A 15073-nucleotide genomic window follows, 5' to 3' on the forward strand; every position below is an offset into this window, starting at 1 on the left:
CGCTTTAATTTGCCTACCATTAGTACTTCCTTGTTTGGTCTATATATACATCGTTCTCCATGTCTACCCAGTAAGCAGGACAAAAAAGGCCTGCTGCCTGATATGCTGCGCTCTCCGAGGAATCTAGTCCAAGCTGACAGGCTCTGTCGACAAGTCTCGCTTTCCTCCCATGAAACGACTGAACTTCTCGATTCTCAAGACTCTCAACTATAAGTATCATTGAACGCTTCAACGGAAGGGAAAGCTGTGATGGCGGGGCCGAATCCCGACAGCTTCCAAAGGGCTCTGACAAGATTCAGGAACTCTCTGGCTCGAAGTACTCCCGAGCTCATCGATCAGTTCTCGATGACTCGTCCACAAGATGTACGGAGAGTCTGTCTGGAGATTCAAGACCAACAAGGGCAAGATGGTTGTCTGCGAAGGATGCGCAGAATACAAGGCTTCATTGAGGCCATGGATCAACTAGGAAAGTCGATTGAGGTATTTGTGAATGCGAATGAGCTGGTTTGCTTTATTTGGGTGGGTCAAAATGTTTCAATAATCTGTCGTTCTGCCAACCTTCAGCAATGCCATGCTGCCCACGTCCATGTCCGGTGGCGCGGTCGCTGCAACGGTCCTCGAGCCTAACACAGCAAGTAGGGTCCAGTCAAGTTCCTCTTAGGTGTGAGTGACTCCAAGCATTAGTATTTGTGGTTCATAATTTGATTGAGAGTGGCTATGTAGGTTGCCAAACAGTACCTTGACTCTTTCGACAAGTTGCTGGACGTCTATGCTCAAGTCGGAGAGGCCATGCCAGGCCTCATGGTATATCAATCTACCTTTGAAAAGCACCCTCCGCTCGCTACTGTGCTGGAAGATTATTACTCAGACATCCTCCGCTTTCATGAAGCAGCTTTACAAGTATTTACAAGACCTAGTACGTGCGGTAAATGCCCGTCATTCGGTTCAGGCCCTGGAACTTCAAATAAGTGTTGCTTGGCACTGATATAGATTTGCATAGAGTGGAAGACAACCTTCAAATCAGTTTGGAAGACGTTTGAAACCCAGTTCAGACCCATTCTCGACAGCTTAGACCGGCGACGCGAGTTGCTGGAAAGCGAAAAGGGGTCGGCAACGTTGCACGAGATATCCAAGGCGAGAGAGGATATCGCAGCCTTCATCGAGGAGACAAAAAAACAGGCCAGTCGTGAGGGGTTCGAAAACCATAAGTGGCGGCTGAATCATATAAAGGAGAAGCTTGAGGCCCCAGACTATCAGCTGGACCAGGAGATGGCAACTGAGGATCGGAATGGAAGCGTTTCGGGCACTTGGATTCTCCAAAATCCTTCTTTCCAGAAATGGACGGACAAACATTCCAGAGACAATGGTGTACTTTATCTAAGCGGAATACCGGGTGCTGGTGAGACTCGAACCACTTTATCTTGTTATCCCTTCAATTCCTTTAAGTTGTTGCATGTCCAACAGCCAGCTAGGCGTATTCGATTTGATGCTGACACATCCTAGGCAAGACAACTTTAGCATCTTTCATCGTGGAAAGGCTCCTAGAAGAAAGTTGTGCCGAGGGTAGTGATTGTGACACTTTGGTGGCATATTTCTATTTTAAGCACAACCAGGCCGACAAGCAGACACACAATAGCTTTCTCAGAGCCATGATGGAACAGATTGTGACTCGTGATCTAGCTTTGTCAGATCACTTATTCGATAACTTGGCGACTATCAACGAAGTAAATCTGCGATCAACAAGAACCTTGGAGTCACTCATTGCAACAAGCTTTGAGCATTTTCGAACCTGTCTCATAATTATGGACGGCCTCGATGAAGCAGCTCCAGGTGAGGCCATCAAATTGCTCAACTGGATCCTTCCAGTTGCAAATGGACAGGTTCAAGACAACATGACTTCAACCCGGCTCCTTTTCTGTGGCCAGCGGGATGGAATCCTTGACCATAGACTCGCTAATTACCCTCATATCGCTCTTGAATCGGTTTCCGATCATGATATGGATATCAACAATTACTGTGCTCAGATTGGTGCTCGCATCCGTTCAAAATTTTCCATACCTTCGGACATGGAGCGCAAAATCGTATCTCAAGTGACCTTGCAGGCTCATGGTGAGTGAAAAGCACCTTGAAGTAATGAGTACCTATTTAATTCAATCTGATAGGGATGTTCCTTTATGCTCGAGTGGTACTTGAGAATCTCCTCAGCCAGACGAGACTCTCTCGTTTGAAGCAGGAAATGGAACCAGATAAATTTCCAGACGGGATCGAGCGAGCGTCAGTCAATGCGATATCTCCATCTTAAAATTCAAATATTGGTCGTTCAATTCTAATTAAAGTTGCTTTCAGGTATGAACGAGTTGCTGTGCGGATATTCGAGGAGTCGCCGCCAGCGGAGCGCGAGGACGCGACCAAGATCCTGGGTTGGCTTACCTGCGCGGAAAGACTCCTACACTGGCGCGAAATTCAAGCGATTTTTTGCATCGACCCGGATACTAGTCAAGTAGATTATGAAGGAGAGAGACTGCGAATGTCATGCAAACAGCTCTGCGGGTCTCTGGTCGATATCCATCATGCACAAATCGGACACGAGGGCCCGGATGATGTTCTCCAGATTGTCCACGGAACTGCACGAGAGTAAGTTTGTTCAGTGCTCTTCATCCAGGCACTATGTGGCTAATGCAGCCAGGTATCTCATTCAAAATCGGTGGATCAACATCAGCCTGGAGCATGCGAAAGCCGCAACGTTTTGTTTTCGGTACCTAATATCGAAGCCTTTCCACTGTGGCTCAGATGATAAGCAAATTTTGCTGCATGCCAAGAAAGGGTACTATGCCTTCCAAGATTACTCTGTTCGGTACTGTTTGGATCATGTCTCGAGTTCTGTCCGGCTGAGCCCTTCATACAAAGATCAAATGACGCTGAACGCGCTGGAACCGGCCAGAGACTTCCTCAAGTCGTACAGTCTGTCCGCAAAGTTTCAATTATCAAGTGATGAAATAGCAGACGAAAAGATAACACACTTCATCAAAGAGCTTCCGAAACATCCAAGAGACAGATTCGGGCTATTGAATATCGGACTCCGCACTGTCAACATTCGCGGGCAAATTGAAGAGATGCGAAACCAGGACTTGACATCTGAGGAGCTATACCTCATTAATAATCTGTACGGATTGGAAACCACGTTCAAATGCCCAAAGCCTTGGTGCAATTACTTTACCACAGGGTTTGAAACGAGGAAGGACCGTACAAAGCATGTGAATTGTCACGAACGGCCGTTTTGTTGCCCTGAGGAAGGCTGTTTTGCATCGCAATTTGGCTTCGATGTTCAAGAAAAGCTCAAACAGCATACGGCGAAGCACCACTGCACTTCAACTGCAGAAGTGAGATTCCCCAAACGAAAGGCCCCAAAACGATGGGCCAACATCCACGAGGCTGCTTCCGAGGGTAATGTCGCAGGAGTTCTTGCATTTCTGGACACGGGAACGGATCCAGATGCCAGAAATAATCCCGAGAGTCCTTCAAGCCTCTACCTAGCTGCAGAGTCTGGTCATTTCGAAGTCTGCAAGCTACTGTTGACCAAAGGGGCCCAACTTTGTCTCGCGCCCTGGGGCCAAACGGCAACTCCCTTGGAATGTGCACTGCGTTACGGCTCACTGGACATCATTCATCTCTTCTTAGGGCAGCCAGAGCTCGAAACCAGCCAGGCCATACGGAACTTGCCCCGCTGGATCCATGCTGCTTCTTGTCATGATGACTCCGAAGTCCTCAAGCTGGTTCTAGAGTCACCTGTATCCCGGCATGTTAACACTAATGACATTGACGAAGACGAACGAAACTCGATCAAAACCGCCTGTTTGGAAGGCCCTTATACTGAGTTCTGTCGGTACCTACTTGAGCATGGCTTCTCAAAGCTGGTAACATCAGATACTTCTTTCGATGCTTACGTCCGAGGCGTGGAATATGGAGTCGACCTTCCGCAACCGATCATAGACAGAACGACCCCTCCTCCTTCGTTTCAAACAACGGATCAATTACTATTGTCTCATGGGATAGATCCATCGGAGCTCGACGATGAACAGAAGGCTACCTTCCAGAGTCAATCACCAGCTGTACAGCAGAAAACACTGGAGACTTATAAAGCCAATTTGCCGCGGACGGCTCATCGATGATAAGTAGAATGACAAGATATGAAAGACATTGTCTCTATATGTTTGACTCGTTTCCTTCTGCATTCCAACCCCTTAGTCGGATTCTGAGATACCTGCCAGTTATACAGCTGTGGGTGATCGAAAGGGGTCATTCATCACAAGCTAGTTTGGCGCAGCCTCGCCATTGAAGGCGCCCCGGATCGGCCTCGCCTAGCTGCATGTCTGGTATTAGCAGGAACGGTAGAGAAGCCAGCTTGCTATACTATTTAAGACAAGTAGGGTAATCAATTCCAGGCAAGCTTTGATAATGAGCTCCGCGTAACTGGCTTTTTCTGCAAAAAGTTAACTGTTCAGACAGTCACCTCCGGTGACCATTTGGAGGAGACGGCGCCTACGCCATATGATGCCAACGCCTCTAAAGCGCAGACCGCACGTTACTTAGTGTCGCAAAAAGGTGCAATGTTACACACTTCAGTCAAACTTTTGTTCTACATGTGCTGCGCCATCCATAATACGAGACTGGCGGCTCCGGTTTTCTCCCATCATATTCAAAACCCTTTGCCTGGCGAGAACCTCGTCAACACGGACGTCTGGAATCGGGATCATCTCCACCACTTCGGATACTGGACAAACCGTTCTTCACAGCCATACGAAGTCTCTAACAATCACTGTTCACAGTTCTCGTCATTTTCCTCCGAAAACCCCCTTTCAATCAATCATGGCCCAATTTTCAGATCTCCCACAAGAACTCCGTGACATCATTTGGGAAATGGCGCTTCGGGCCAGGAGGCCAGGAGCCCATTTCTTCACAGTTTACCAGTACTCTATGGGCGCTGGTATTATAGACCCTTCTTGTCGTATTCAGCTCCTGACTGAGGGCGAGAAAAACTGGTACCAATCATCCGGGCTCGCTGCACCCTGCCGTGGCCCGAATGGCAGCTTTTCGTGGACTGAAGGAAACCCCTCGACGTACGTGGAGGACGCGGCTCTTTGGACAACATGTCAGGACTCACGAAGACACATGAATCGCAGATTCGGACCGGTCGATAGCAGCCGTCTGATCGCTGAGGGCCGGCCCCAAGAGACGCACTGGTGGCGCATGCTAAACTCAAAAGCACCCTTGGCTCTGCAGAGCGATACCAAGGAGCCGCAATCCTTTATGGTACACCCAAAGACAGATCTTATCATCATCCAGGCGCCCCCGTCCACGAGTCTCTCATGTGACAGTGATAGCGGCGAAGCTCTCTCTCCAGTTGATGATCTCCGGGAAATTTTCTTAATGTACACTCGCTTCATATGTAGCCTGCGGTCATGGCTTCTCCATTTCCCTAGCAATATTGCCATTGAGCTCGACTCAAAGTGGAGGAAACACCCTCAAACATTCATCGAACGATGCCGGGTAGTTCTCAAAATGACCAGGGTTGAAACAGTATGGTTTATTGATTACAGCCTGAAGCGGGACACACATCGCTTGAAGTCAGAAAAAGGACGTGGCCTTCGAGAGAACCGGGCGGTCTTCTACGCTATGGACCTGTGAGCCGCTTTAGACCGAGGGAAGATCGATCATGGATCACTGACTGAGATTTAGGTCATTGTCAAGGCTCTGTACAACGACGGAAGACGGTGCAGAAGGGAAGTGGTGGTGCCAATAACCGTAGTGAGCATGATCTCAATAATGAATTTATTCGCTTTTAAGCGATCATGAAATTGACCACGGCTAATGCATGATTGATAGCACGTCTCTGTGCTCTTGTTCCTATTTGCCAGCGTCCGTTGAGCGTAACTGAGACCAAAGACAGATCTGAGTCTTGAAGAGAAGCGCCAGCTTCTGCGAGTGCAGTGCGAACGAAGAGCGTTGCCCGTGTCGCTTGCGCTCGTCACATGCTCGCCCTGAGTGATCCTTGTTATCTGACGATGTTAAGCAATGACCTCAAGATCGAGAGCACAGAAGGAAAGTTGGACCCTTCACGAAGCCCAGTAGATTTGACAGTGTCTAGTGAGTGCTTCAGCTGTTGGATTAGTGACGTTCGTTGCCCCAAATGAAAGATGAGAATGAGTCCTGAAGGTCAGTCAGTGAGGGAAGGTAGGCCAACAAGGATATCATCTTAGTAAGCCGCTTGAGTCTGATTGCCGTCGCGGGCAGGCCGGCAGGAAGTACGGAGTACCTGAGTCTACTGTAGGTACCCAGGTACCGTTCCCGTGACGCCATCTCCTGGCGGCCTGCTGGGGGCAATTCGGAGCTTCTGAAGCAACCTTCAACACCAAACTGGAGCCCGAGCTGGAGCACCACCTTACCACATCCCCCGCTCTTATCGACGACGCAGATGCCCAAGATACCTCGCAAAGTATCTGCCACTGCACTGTTAGTTTTCTGAGCGTTCGCTCATACCATTGTTCCCACCCAGAGCTGCACTTCATTCGCCTCTCGAACCCCACCACAGGCTCAATCAAACAGGGGCCGAGCTTCGCGTGGCCGACCCAGGCCAGACCGGACCCAACCTGACCCAAAAACCAGCCAAAGCGATTTGGGATTTGAACCTGACACTCGGTCTTCCTCCGCCTTCCTCAGTTATCCACAAGTAGAATAAGCCCAAAACTGTTGTCTCTCAACTCAACCTACGAGACTTGGCGGCCAAATCATCTGTCATCTCGACTCCCTCTCATCACCACCCACCTCCTACCCTCCACGGCCGCGATCGAACCTTTTGAAGCAGGAGCGCAACACAATACTCACCGACAACCGTCAAGATGGCTGACGATCCTGTCGCCCAATTTATGTCCATCACGGGCGCCAATGACGCCGTCGCCGCTGGCTGCCTCTCCATGACCGAGGGCGATGTGATGGCTGCTGTCAACCTGTTCTTCGAGAACCCCGACATTGCGAGATCTTTCCCTGCCCAGCCCTCTTCTGCCGCACCCGCCTCCTCCTCGACTGCCGCGACCTCTCGAGCACAAGGCGCATCTTCGAGTCGAAACCTCGGCCGACAGGACGATCAAGGCGTCATCCACATAGATGATGACGACGACGAAGACGATGACCCCATCCGAATTGATGACGATGACGATGTGGATGTCGTGGATCACTCCCACCTTGAGCGCATTGCGCAGGAGAGCGATGATGCAGCCATGGCCCGCCGTCTGCAGGAGGAGATGTATGGCGGCGGAAGCGGTCCTTCGGGCGCAGACGATGTGCGGGCTCCTATCGCTAGGACAACAGAGACGCTGGTTGCGCCTAGTGGATACGGCGCCCCGATGGACGATGATGGGTTTGGCATGCTGGAACAACTTCGAAGACAGCCCCGGCCTCGAGGTGAATCCACCGTCGGACTCGTCCTGCCAATAAGCTGATTACCGGGGCTAACATTGTAAAAGCTACAGGTAACCCATTCGGCCAGTCGATCTGGGAGGACCCCGACCATCCACCCCAACCCCCAACGTTTGCCTCTGCAGCAGGGGGCTCCAGTGGGGAGCAGAACCGGGCGCAGCGCCTGGCCGATCTGTTCCGCCCACCCTACGAGCTGATGGAACATTACCCTTGGGACGAGGCGAGAGACATAGGCAAGGAGGACAAGAAGTGGATCCTGGTGAACGTGCAGGACATGAATGACTTCAACTGTCAGGCATTGAATCGAGACATCTGGAAGGACCCGGCCATCGTGGCGCTCGTGAAGGAGAACTTCATCTTTCTGCAGTACGCCAAGGACGACCCCCGGGCAGGCGAATACAACACCTTCTACTTCCCCCCATACGCACAAGAGAACAAAGACAACTTCCCACACGTGTCAATTATCGACCCACGGACGGGAGAGAAGGTCAAGGGCTGGACGGGGATACCCTTCCCCAGTGCGCAAGCATTTCATGCGGACCTGGTAGAGTTCCTCGACAGATACTCGCTGGAGCAAAACAAGAAGAACCCCGTGTCGAAGCAGAAGCGTCCCCAGCCGGCGGTTGACGTCAACCGCATGACGGAGGAGGAGATGCTGGAGATGGCGCTGCGGAACAGCCTCGACGCGAATGGTGGAAACGGAAGCAGCAGTGCGAACGCGCTGCAAGACCCCGACGACCTCACGAAGTCTGTGGAGCTAGAGAAAGGCAAGGGCAAGGAGGTTGCGACGTCCAATATGGATGAGATCATGGGGGGAACACCACAGGCAGAGCCAGAGGAAGTAGCGCAATCGGCGTCATCTTCGGTGTTTGCATCCATTGCCTCAGACAAGCCGCATTCTGAGCCAGCCAACGGCCCTACAGTCACAAGGATTCAGTTCCGACACCCAGAGGGACGAGTGATCCGTCGATTCAACGTGACGGACCCGATCCGTCAGATCTACGAGTGGCTGAAGTCGGAGCCGATCGCAGCGGACAAGGCAGGCGTGGAGTTTGAGCTCAAGACAGTGCCCGAGGGCAAAGACCTGATTGAACTGCTGGACCAGACCATTGAAGAGGCTGGTCTCAAGCAGGCTACGGTGATGATCGAGTATATCGAAGCTTGACCATGGAACTGAGGGACAACAGCAAAGAACTGCGTCAAACACTGCAGGTGCTGGTGTTGCTACAGGCTATTGGAAGGGGAGAATATACAGGTTCATGAAATGACAGGCGGCAGAGAAAGGGCATAGCGGGGACCAGATCACAGATCACAGATCACAGATCGCATCGCATCCGTAGTGCTCAAGCCATGGCTAATGGCCCCCACGACTCCTTCTTTCCCCCGCCTTCTATTCTCAAAGGCGTTACGGTCACGATTGTTGGGATTTCGGTTCAGGTAGACACGATATTTGGAAGGTCTGAACCCGGCCTGGCCTCCATTAGCATAGAGATATGACCTTTAGCATCACGCCCAGAGAGGGAGAAATGCCCACTCTCACATGGAAAACAATGACAAGGGACTGACATCACGATACGAAGCCGGCACAGTAGAGCGTATTCTCGGTGATTTTTGTCTTCTCATGCTGGGGAGGCGGCAGCCAATGATTTCGGCCAGACAGGCGGCAGACTGAGACCGTCCCGGTGCCAGTTCCCAGTCCCCTCAGCAAGTCTCACCCAGTCTCAGCATTAGCCGCATTGCTGTTGAATTTCCACTGATTTCGTACCCCTGGCGGCACTAAGCAAGCGCCTCAGATCCAGGCACGAGGGGACCCTGGCCAATGGGCGGGAGAGAGGGGGAGGGAAACTGGGCAGCTCTCTGGGATGGGCCCTGGGATGGGGGATGTTATGTTTTGGGTTTTTGGTGACTGGGCCGCCAGGACCACAAGAACGTGGGGTAAATGGCACAGCAGGTCGACCTTGGAATCCTGGTGCGATGCGAGTGAGTGAGTGACTGACTGTGCTGTGTGTGTGTGGTGCCCACTTCAGCTCCGCGCAAGGCACGGGCGGATCAGATCGTCATGCCATCCACCTTGTCACTTCTTGTCACTATCACTGCACGCTCGTGTGCACTTACTGGGCCATGAGCTGAGCTGAACTGAACGTCTTCCTTTTCCTCTCTCCTTCCCTTCCCTTTTCCTGTTCACACCTCAGCCCCTCTCGTGCGAGGAGCGCTGAACTGCTGCTCTGCTCTGCCTGCTCGTTTCTTCGTGTCTTGACTTGTCCTGTCCTGTTGCTCCTATTGCATTTCCATTTCATTTCACTATTTCCCCCTCCGTCTTTTTCCCTAGTTCTGTTCAGTCGTTAGTTTTCTTTTGTCTCGGAGCTCGCCTCTATTTCTCTTTCTCTCCGTCTGTCTCTTCTCTCCATCAGCACCTATTCTAAAGCCGAACCAAAAAAGCTTGTACCGCTAGAGAAACCCTGGAAACTGCGATCTGCCCTGTTACGGAAGCCATTCCCGCGCAATTGTGACGCTCGCACCGACGTTCTTTTTCCCCTTACTTAGACGGTCTTGCTTTAACATTCGACCTGGCCCCAGAATACATACATGCGGACCCGGCCTGGGACTGGAATCATCTCATCGAACAGTCGATACTGTATTGCATCTACTCGAGGAAGGGCGGCAAATCCCGAGCTCGCGTTTGACTCCCGTACCCTTCGTGGTGGGGAAACACAGCTCGTCTCCTGCCCTGTGGCCCTGGATTGTTGTCGATCTCTCGTCTCGTCTCGTCTCCAGGGAAACAGCTCAGCTGCACTGCACCGCACCGCTCTGAACTGCACTGCACCGCACTGACGCACGCACGACAGCTCACAAGCTGTGTGAAGCTGCAGCTTCACTGGCCAGCCACCAACCGCCAGTTGGGCCACTCTCGAAACCCACACCCACTCAGCTCGGCCTCGATAAGCCCCTCTCCCCGATCCCTCGACACAGTCGTATCCACTCCCAGCCGAACGGACGATCCCCACTCTCCCGATCTGAGCACCCGCTCGCGCCCAGGGAACTGGTCGCTGGTCACGTCCTTTTCCTACAAAACGCCCGCCCTCTCGAATACCATTGACCTCTCGAAATAAGGCAGAGAGCATTGAGCGGGCAATATGGCCGGCCGGGAGAGGGATTGGGACGAAAATGCCCAAGGGTCCCCCGACCCCGAGACCCTCTACACCAAGGAGTACTGCATTGGTTCGTCACATGCTTCATGGTGGTCCCACGAGAAGAAGCAATTGGAAACGTGAACAATTGGATTGACTTGACTGTGTAGGTGGCGGTAGCTTTGGCAAGGTCTACAAAGGGTACGCACGTCTCTCCTACTTAGTTGCTTTCTCCCTCCTCTCCCAACACGGCCCCACGGCCCCCCTCTCTGTTGTGCAGTACCAGCTGACATAGCTTTCTCCACCGTGACAGTGTCGACAAGCGCACCGGCCAGGCGGTAGCTATCAAGATTATCGATATTGAGAGCGCCGAGGACGAGGTCGAAGACATTATCCAAGAGATCGCCATTCTGTCCGAGCTGCAGTCCCCCTTCGTTACGAAATACTACGGCTCCTACGCCAAAGGAGCGGAGTTATGGATCGTCATGGAGTTCTGCTCCGGCGGGAGCTGCGCAGACCTCATGAAGCCGGGCAAGATCGAGGAGGAATACATTGCAATCATCGTGAGGGAGCTACTGCTGGGATTAGACTACTTGCACTCGGACAAGAAGTTGCATCGGGATGTGAAGGGTGCGTCGAGGTCCTGCCGCTCTCAGGGAAGCGAAAGAGGGCATTCTGTGCTTGTATCGAAGTGCTGACGCATTTACAGCTGCCAATGTGCTCCTGGGCTCTAATGGCCAAGTCAAACTCGCAGATTTCGGAGTCTCGGGCCAGCTCTCGGCAACCATGACCAAAAAGAACACCTTTGTCGGCACGCCCTTCTGGATGGCACCCGAGGTCATTAAGCAGTCGGGCTACGACCACAGGGCGGATGTGTGGTCACTCGGAATTACAGCCCTCGAGCTCGCCAACGGAGAACCGCCCTACGCAGATATCCACCCCATGAAGGTGCTCTTCCTCATCCCCAAGAACGCCCCGCCAAGATTAGACAAGGACAACTTCAGCAAGGCTTTCCAGGACTTCGTCGCGTGCTGCCTACAAAGAGACCCCAAGGACAGACCAACGGCGAGAGATCTCTTGAAGCACCCCTTTGTGAGGAAGGCTAAAAAGACGAGCTACCTGACCGAGCTGATCGAGAGACATGTACGATGGTCTGCTACCCACAAGAGCGCGGACGATGACGACGCATATGACGAGGTTGGTGAGCCCGCATATCGTGAGCCAGTCAATGAGGACATGTGGGACTTTGGCACAGTGCGGCTGGTGGGCAACCAAGGAGGCATATTGCGGAATCCCGGGTTGAATGCCATGGGCGAGTCGGCTACTAATGCGCGGTCTTCGAGACCCCTCGAGAGTGAGTACGGAGATTCGAGAAAGGAGACAACACCAACCAAGGCCCTTTTGGAACGAGAGCGAGAGACGTTCAAATCGGGCGGGTCGACGTCCGGCACTGCACGGCAGGTATCACCCCAGCGGAAGCCTGTGGCTGGATCGACCTCTGGCCCACAGTCACCAACCAAGGTGCCCTTGCCTCCATCTCCTGCGAAACCAACCACCAGACCGCAAGACCAGGGCCAAGCAACTCCAAGAGCCTCTCAGATGAAGCCTCTTCCTCAAGCTGTCAACAATTCTGCCGACTACGACAGGCCATTACATGAGCAGCTTCAACGGGACATGGGGCACTTGAACCTGGGCTCGGCTATCAACGCAGAACGACGTGTGTCTGGCCCAAGAATGATGCCTCAATCAGCCATGCAGCACCACCAGATACAACGGCAGCCATCCAAGCTTGGCCCTCTGACCTTGCCCGAGATACCTCCCTTTAGGTCAAGCGATCAACAGCACGGAGTACCGCCATCGCCGCTGATGCGGACCCCGAACCAACAACACCCTCTGCCGGTACAGCCGTCGCCGGCGAGACAGTTTTCCCCGTCTGTCGCACAGCACCCGCAACAGCCGCAAAACTATTTCAATCAACACCCGCAAACCCCTCGATCTATACAAACCCAGAATATCAACCCGCTGACCTCGAAGGAGGCGACTCGCGGGACACCGTCGTCGACGCACTCCTTCACGCCTGAGCCCCAAACGCCAACTCCGCTTTCGTTCCCCCCGCCCGCACCAGCCAACCCGAACGGCGACCTCGATGCTCTGAATGACGTCATCTTCCCTGCCCTCGAGGAGAGCCTGAAGAGGCGTCAGATCCGTTTGCAGCAGCTCTACCCTGGCCGGCCGAACAATACCAGTATTGGCAGCGGCAGCGGCGCGCCAACTCCCAAGCAGCAGAGAGCTGAGGCGTCGCACGAGAAGCTCCGCAAGCTGGTCTACAAGCTGGCGCACGTGTGCAAGGAGATCGACCACTTCGACAAGGCGGAGCCCGTGGGCATGGGCAAGGACGTCAGCACGTTCCTGGAGGGGCTGCTGGAGGAGATATTGGTGCGGGTTGAGCCGCTTGATGATGAGGAGGAAATGTGAGCTGTGGAATTGACGGCGTCGTAAGGACTCCGCGGCATGGACTTAAAATTGAAAAAGAAGCCTGGTTGTCACAGGCATATGCGTAGGCTTTATTCAAGGCACGGCGACGAGAACCTGCTTACAGGCACGCCAGTAGTGCACATGTGCCATACTAGGCTCGTCATAGGTATTGGGACCTGGAAGACCCCAAGAAAGATTACTCCGGACAAGAATCATCGACACTCATCCCGCATCGAGGATAGGTGCAGTTTGCTTCCAGAGTGGCTTGAAGGCCAAGGAAGCAGGGCAAGAGGAGACATTACAGATGTGGGTAGATGCATGGAAATCAGAGGACCTTCGAATGTGAGGGAATGAGAAGGGTGGGCTTGGCTGGTGGCTCCCTTTCGTCTGCTGTGTATTCATTACTTATACCCGAGAATTGAGAGGCATATCTGTGAGATTGTTTGCGGCTGTCTTGCTCGTGTCCCTTTCGTCTTTGCACGTGTGATTATTATACGGTCCGCCACACCTGATGTGAGGAGGCGCTTTACCAACTCAACACCACCACATTCCCGCAAATCGTAATACTTCATTGCGGAACCCCTTGTAAGTTATGTACTTCCTATAGAAGGTTATCCAACGGGAAAATATATAAGGGGCTCTCCTATAGGAGATTATTGTACTGAAGGGTTTTCTTCAAACCCTTTTCGAGATTACTTTTCTCCTCATATACACTTCTGCCTCCCCCTCCCCCTTTTTTCCCCCTTACACACTTTATACAAATAATGTGGCCGCAAAGCGAGCACTCGAACTTAAGCTCGTGCTGATAATTGCTTGCATCACCCACAAACTCAACCAGACTTAAATTCCTCCTCCCTCTTCTCCAGCCTGACCAACGTCAGAGCCCCTGCAAGCTTGCACATTCCCACGGGATCCTTTCCAACAGCGCCCCAGAGCTTGTCAACATCGCCCCCGATGCCGATTTCCGCGGCCGTCTCCCTGCTCCGCGGGTCTACGAACGGCGCCAGGCACGGCCACGCCGCCTGCGCAGTGTCGAAGAAGACATCCACGCCCACGTCGCCCAGCTGCTTGATCTCCCTCAAGGCGGTGCGGATCTTGCTGGGGTCGTTTTGAGCTTGCTTTGGGAGGTTGTTTAGATCGCCGTCTTTGATGGCGAGGTTAGCATGTGCCAGTGCTGTTGAGCATATTTTCGAGACGTTTTATCATCCGGACATACCGTAGTGGGCGCTGATGTGCTCGGCTAGATCCCCCAGTGCAGTGGCCGTTTTCTCGCGGTACCGCGTGTACCCTCCCTTCGTCAAGACTTCCGTGCGCTCCTCCCAGGTAGATTTCTTGAGCGTCTCGAGGTCGTGGTAGCCGGCCTTGATCACCTCGGCGGTCGTCTTGGCGGCGAGGTCGTGCGAGATGCGCGCCGAGGAGAGCATCGCGCTGAGAAGTAGGGCTAGGGTGGTCTTCGGTGTGGCGGAGGAGGTTGGCTCCTTCAGGTCCGTGTTGCTCAGCGGCAAGGAGCCGTACTTGTCGATCAAAGACTGGATTTTTGCGTCTTGACCTGATGCTGTGGATAGTTTGCTGGCTTTTTCGTCTTCATCATCAGACTTGGCATCCTTGTCCTTGTCGTCACTGGTATGCTGCTGCTTCTTCGTCGATGTCTTCGCCTTCTTGTTGCTCACTGGCTGGATGGCGCCGTCGACGTTGCCTCCCATTCGCTTGTTGCGCGATTTGCCTGTGCCAGGGTTGCCCGGGGAGAGTGAGGCATCTGACGGCTCATCGTACTTAGCTTGACCCCGCGTCAGGACCATTTTGGTGAGTTTGTGTCGCCAGAAAAGCTGTGTTGAGAGAAGTCTGCTATCTCGGAGGCTGGCGTTTTTCGTGTTTAATACCTAGCGTAAAATGCGCATAAGAGATGACCGGTCCACGATGAGACTAGTTCTTTTCGAATAATCCCTGTCTTTAAGAAACGGTGTTCATTGATGTTTTTCCCTTCAGAAATTTTGTAT

General features: G+C 52.8%; 5 protein-coding genes across 5 annotated transcripts; 4 read left to right on the forward strand and 1 right to left on the reverse strand.

The window, feature by feature from the left end:
- Window positions 1-571: 571 nt before the first annotated feature.
- Window positions 572-4169, forward strand: J7T55_007595 (uncharacterized protein; the record flags this gene model as incomplete). Its single annotated transcript, XM_053134884.1, has 5 exons — window positions 572-635; window positions 1001-1399; window positions 1504-2109; window positions 2337-2634; window positions 2687-4169. 5 exons carry the CDS (start codon window positions 572-574, stop codon window positions 4167-4169), a joined length of 2850 nt encoding a protein of 949 aa, XP_052987388.1.
- Window positions 4170-4866: 697 nt separating this feature from the next.
- On the forward strand, window positions 4867-5685 carry J7T55_007596 (uncharacterized protein; the record flags this gene model as incomplete). Its single annotated transcript, XM_053134885.1, has 1 exon — window positions 4867-5685. The coding sequence occupies one exon, from the start codon at window positions 4867-4869 to the stop codon at window positions 5683-5685; it is 819 nt and encodes a 272-aa protein (XP_052987389.1).
- Window positions 5686-6896: 1211 nt separating this feature from the next.
- On the forward strand, window positions 6897-8638 carry J7T55_007597 (uncharacterized protein; the record flags this gene model as incomplete). Its single annotated transcript, XM_053134886.1, has 2 exons — window positions 6897-7458; window positions 7527-8638. 2 exons carry the CDS (start codon window positions 6897-6899, stop codon window positions 8636-8638), a joined length of 1674 nt encoding a protein of 557 aa, XP_052987390.1.
- A 1969-nt stretch (window positions 8639-10607) lies between these two features.
- On the forward strand, window positions 10608-13076 carry J7T55_007598 (uncharacterized protein; the record flags this gene model as incomplete). The annotated part of the gene is made up of 4 exons (XM_053134888.1): window positions 10608-10692; window positions 10772-10802; window positions 10915-11231; window positions 11311-13076. The coding sequence occupies 4 exons, from the start codon at window positions 10608-10610 to the stop codon at window positions 13074-13076; spliced, it is 2199 nt and encodes a 732-aa protein (XP_052987391.1).
- An 830-nt stretch (window positions 13077-13906) lies between these two features.
- J7T55_007599 (uncharacterized protein) lies at window positions 13907-14875 on the reverse strand (the record flags this gene model as incomplete). Its single annotated transcript, XM_053134889.1, has 2 exons — window positions 13907-14220; window positions 14293-14875. The coding sequence occupies 2 exons, from the start codon at window positions 14873-14875 to the stop codon at window positions 13907-13909; spliced, it is 897 nt and encodes a 298-aa protein (XP_052987392.1).
- Between the last annotated feature and the right edge of the window lie 198 nt (window positions 14876-15073).

Source organism: Diaporthe amygdali (genome assembly GCF_026229845.1).
Source record: "Diaporthe amygdali strain CAA958 chromosome Unknown NODE_49_length_293705_cov_63_570957, whole genome shotgun sequence".
In the NCBI taxonomy this organism is placed as follows: Eukaryota; Fungi; Ascomycota; class Sordariomycetes; order Diaporthales; family Diaporthaceae; genus Diaporthe; species Diaporthe amygdali.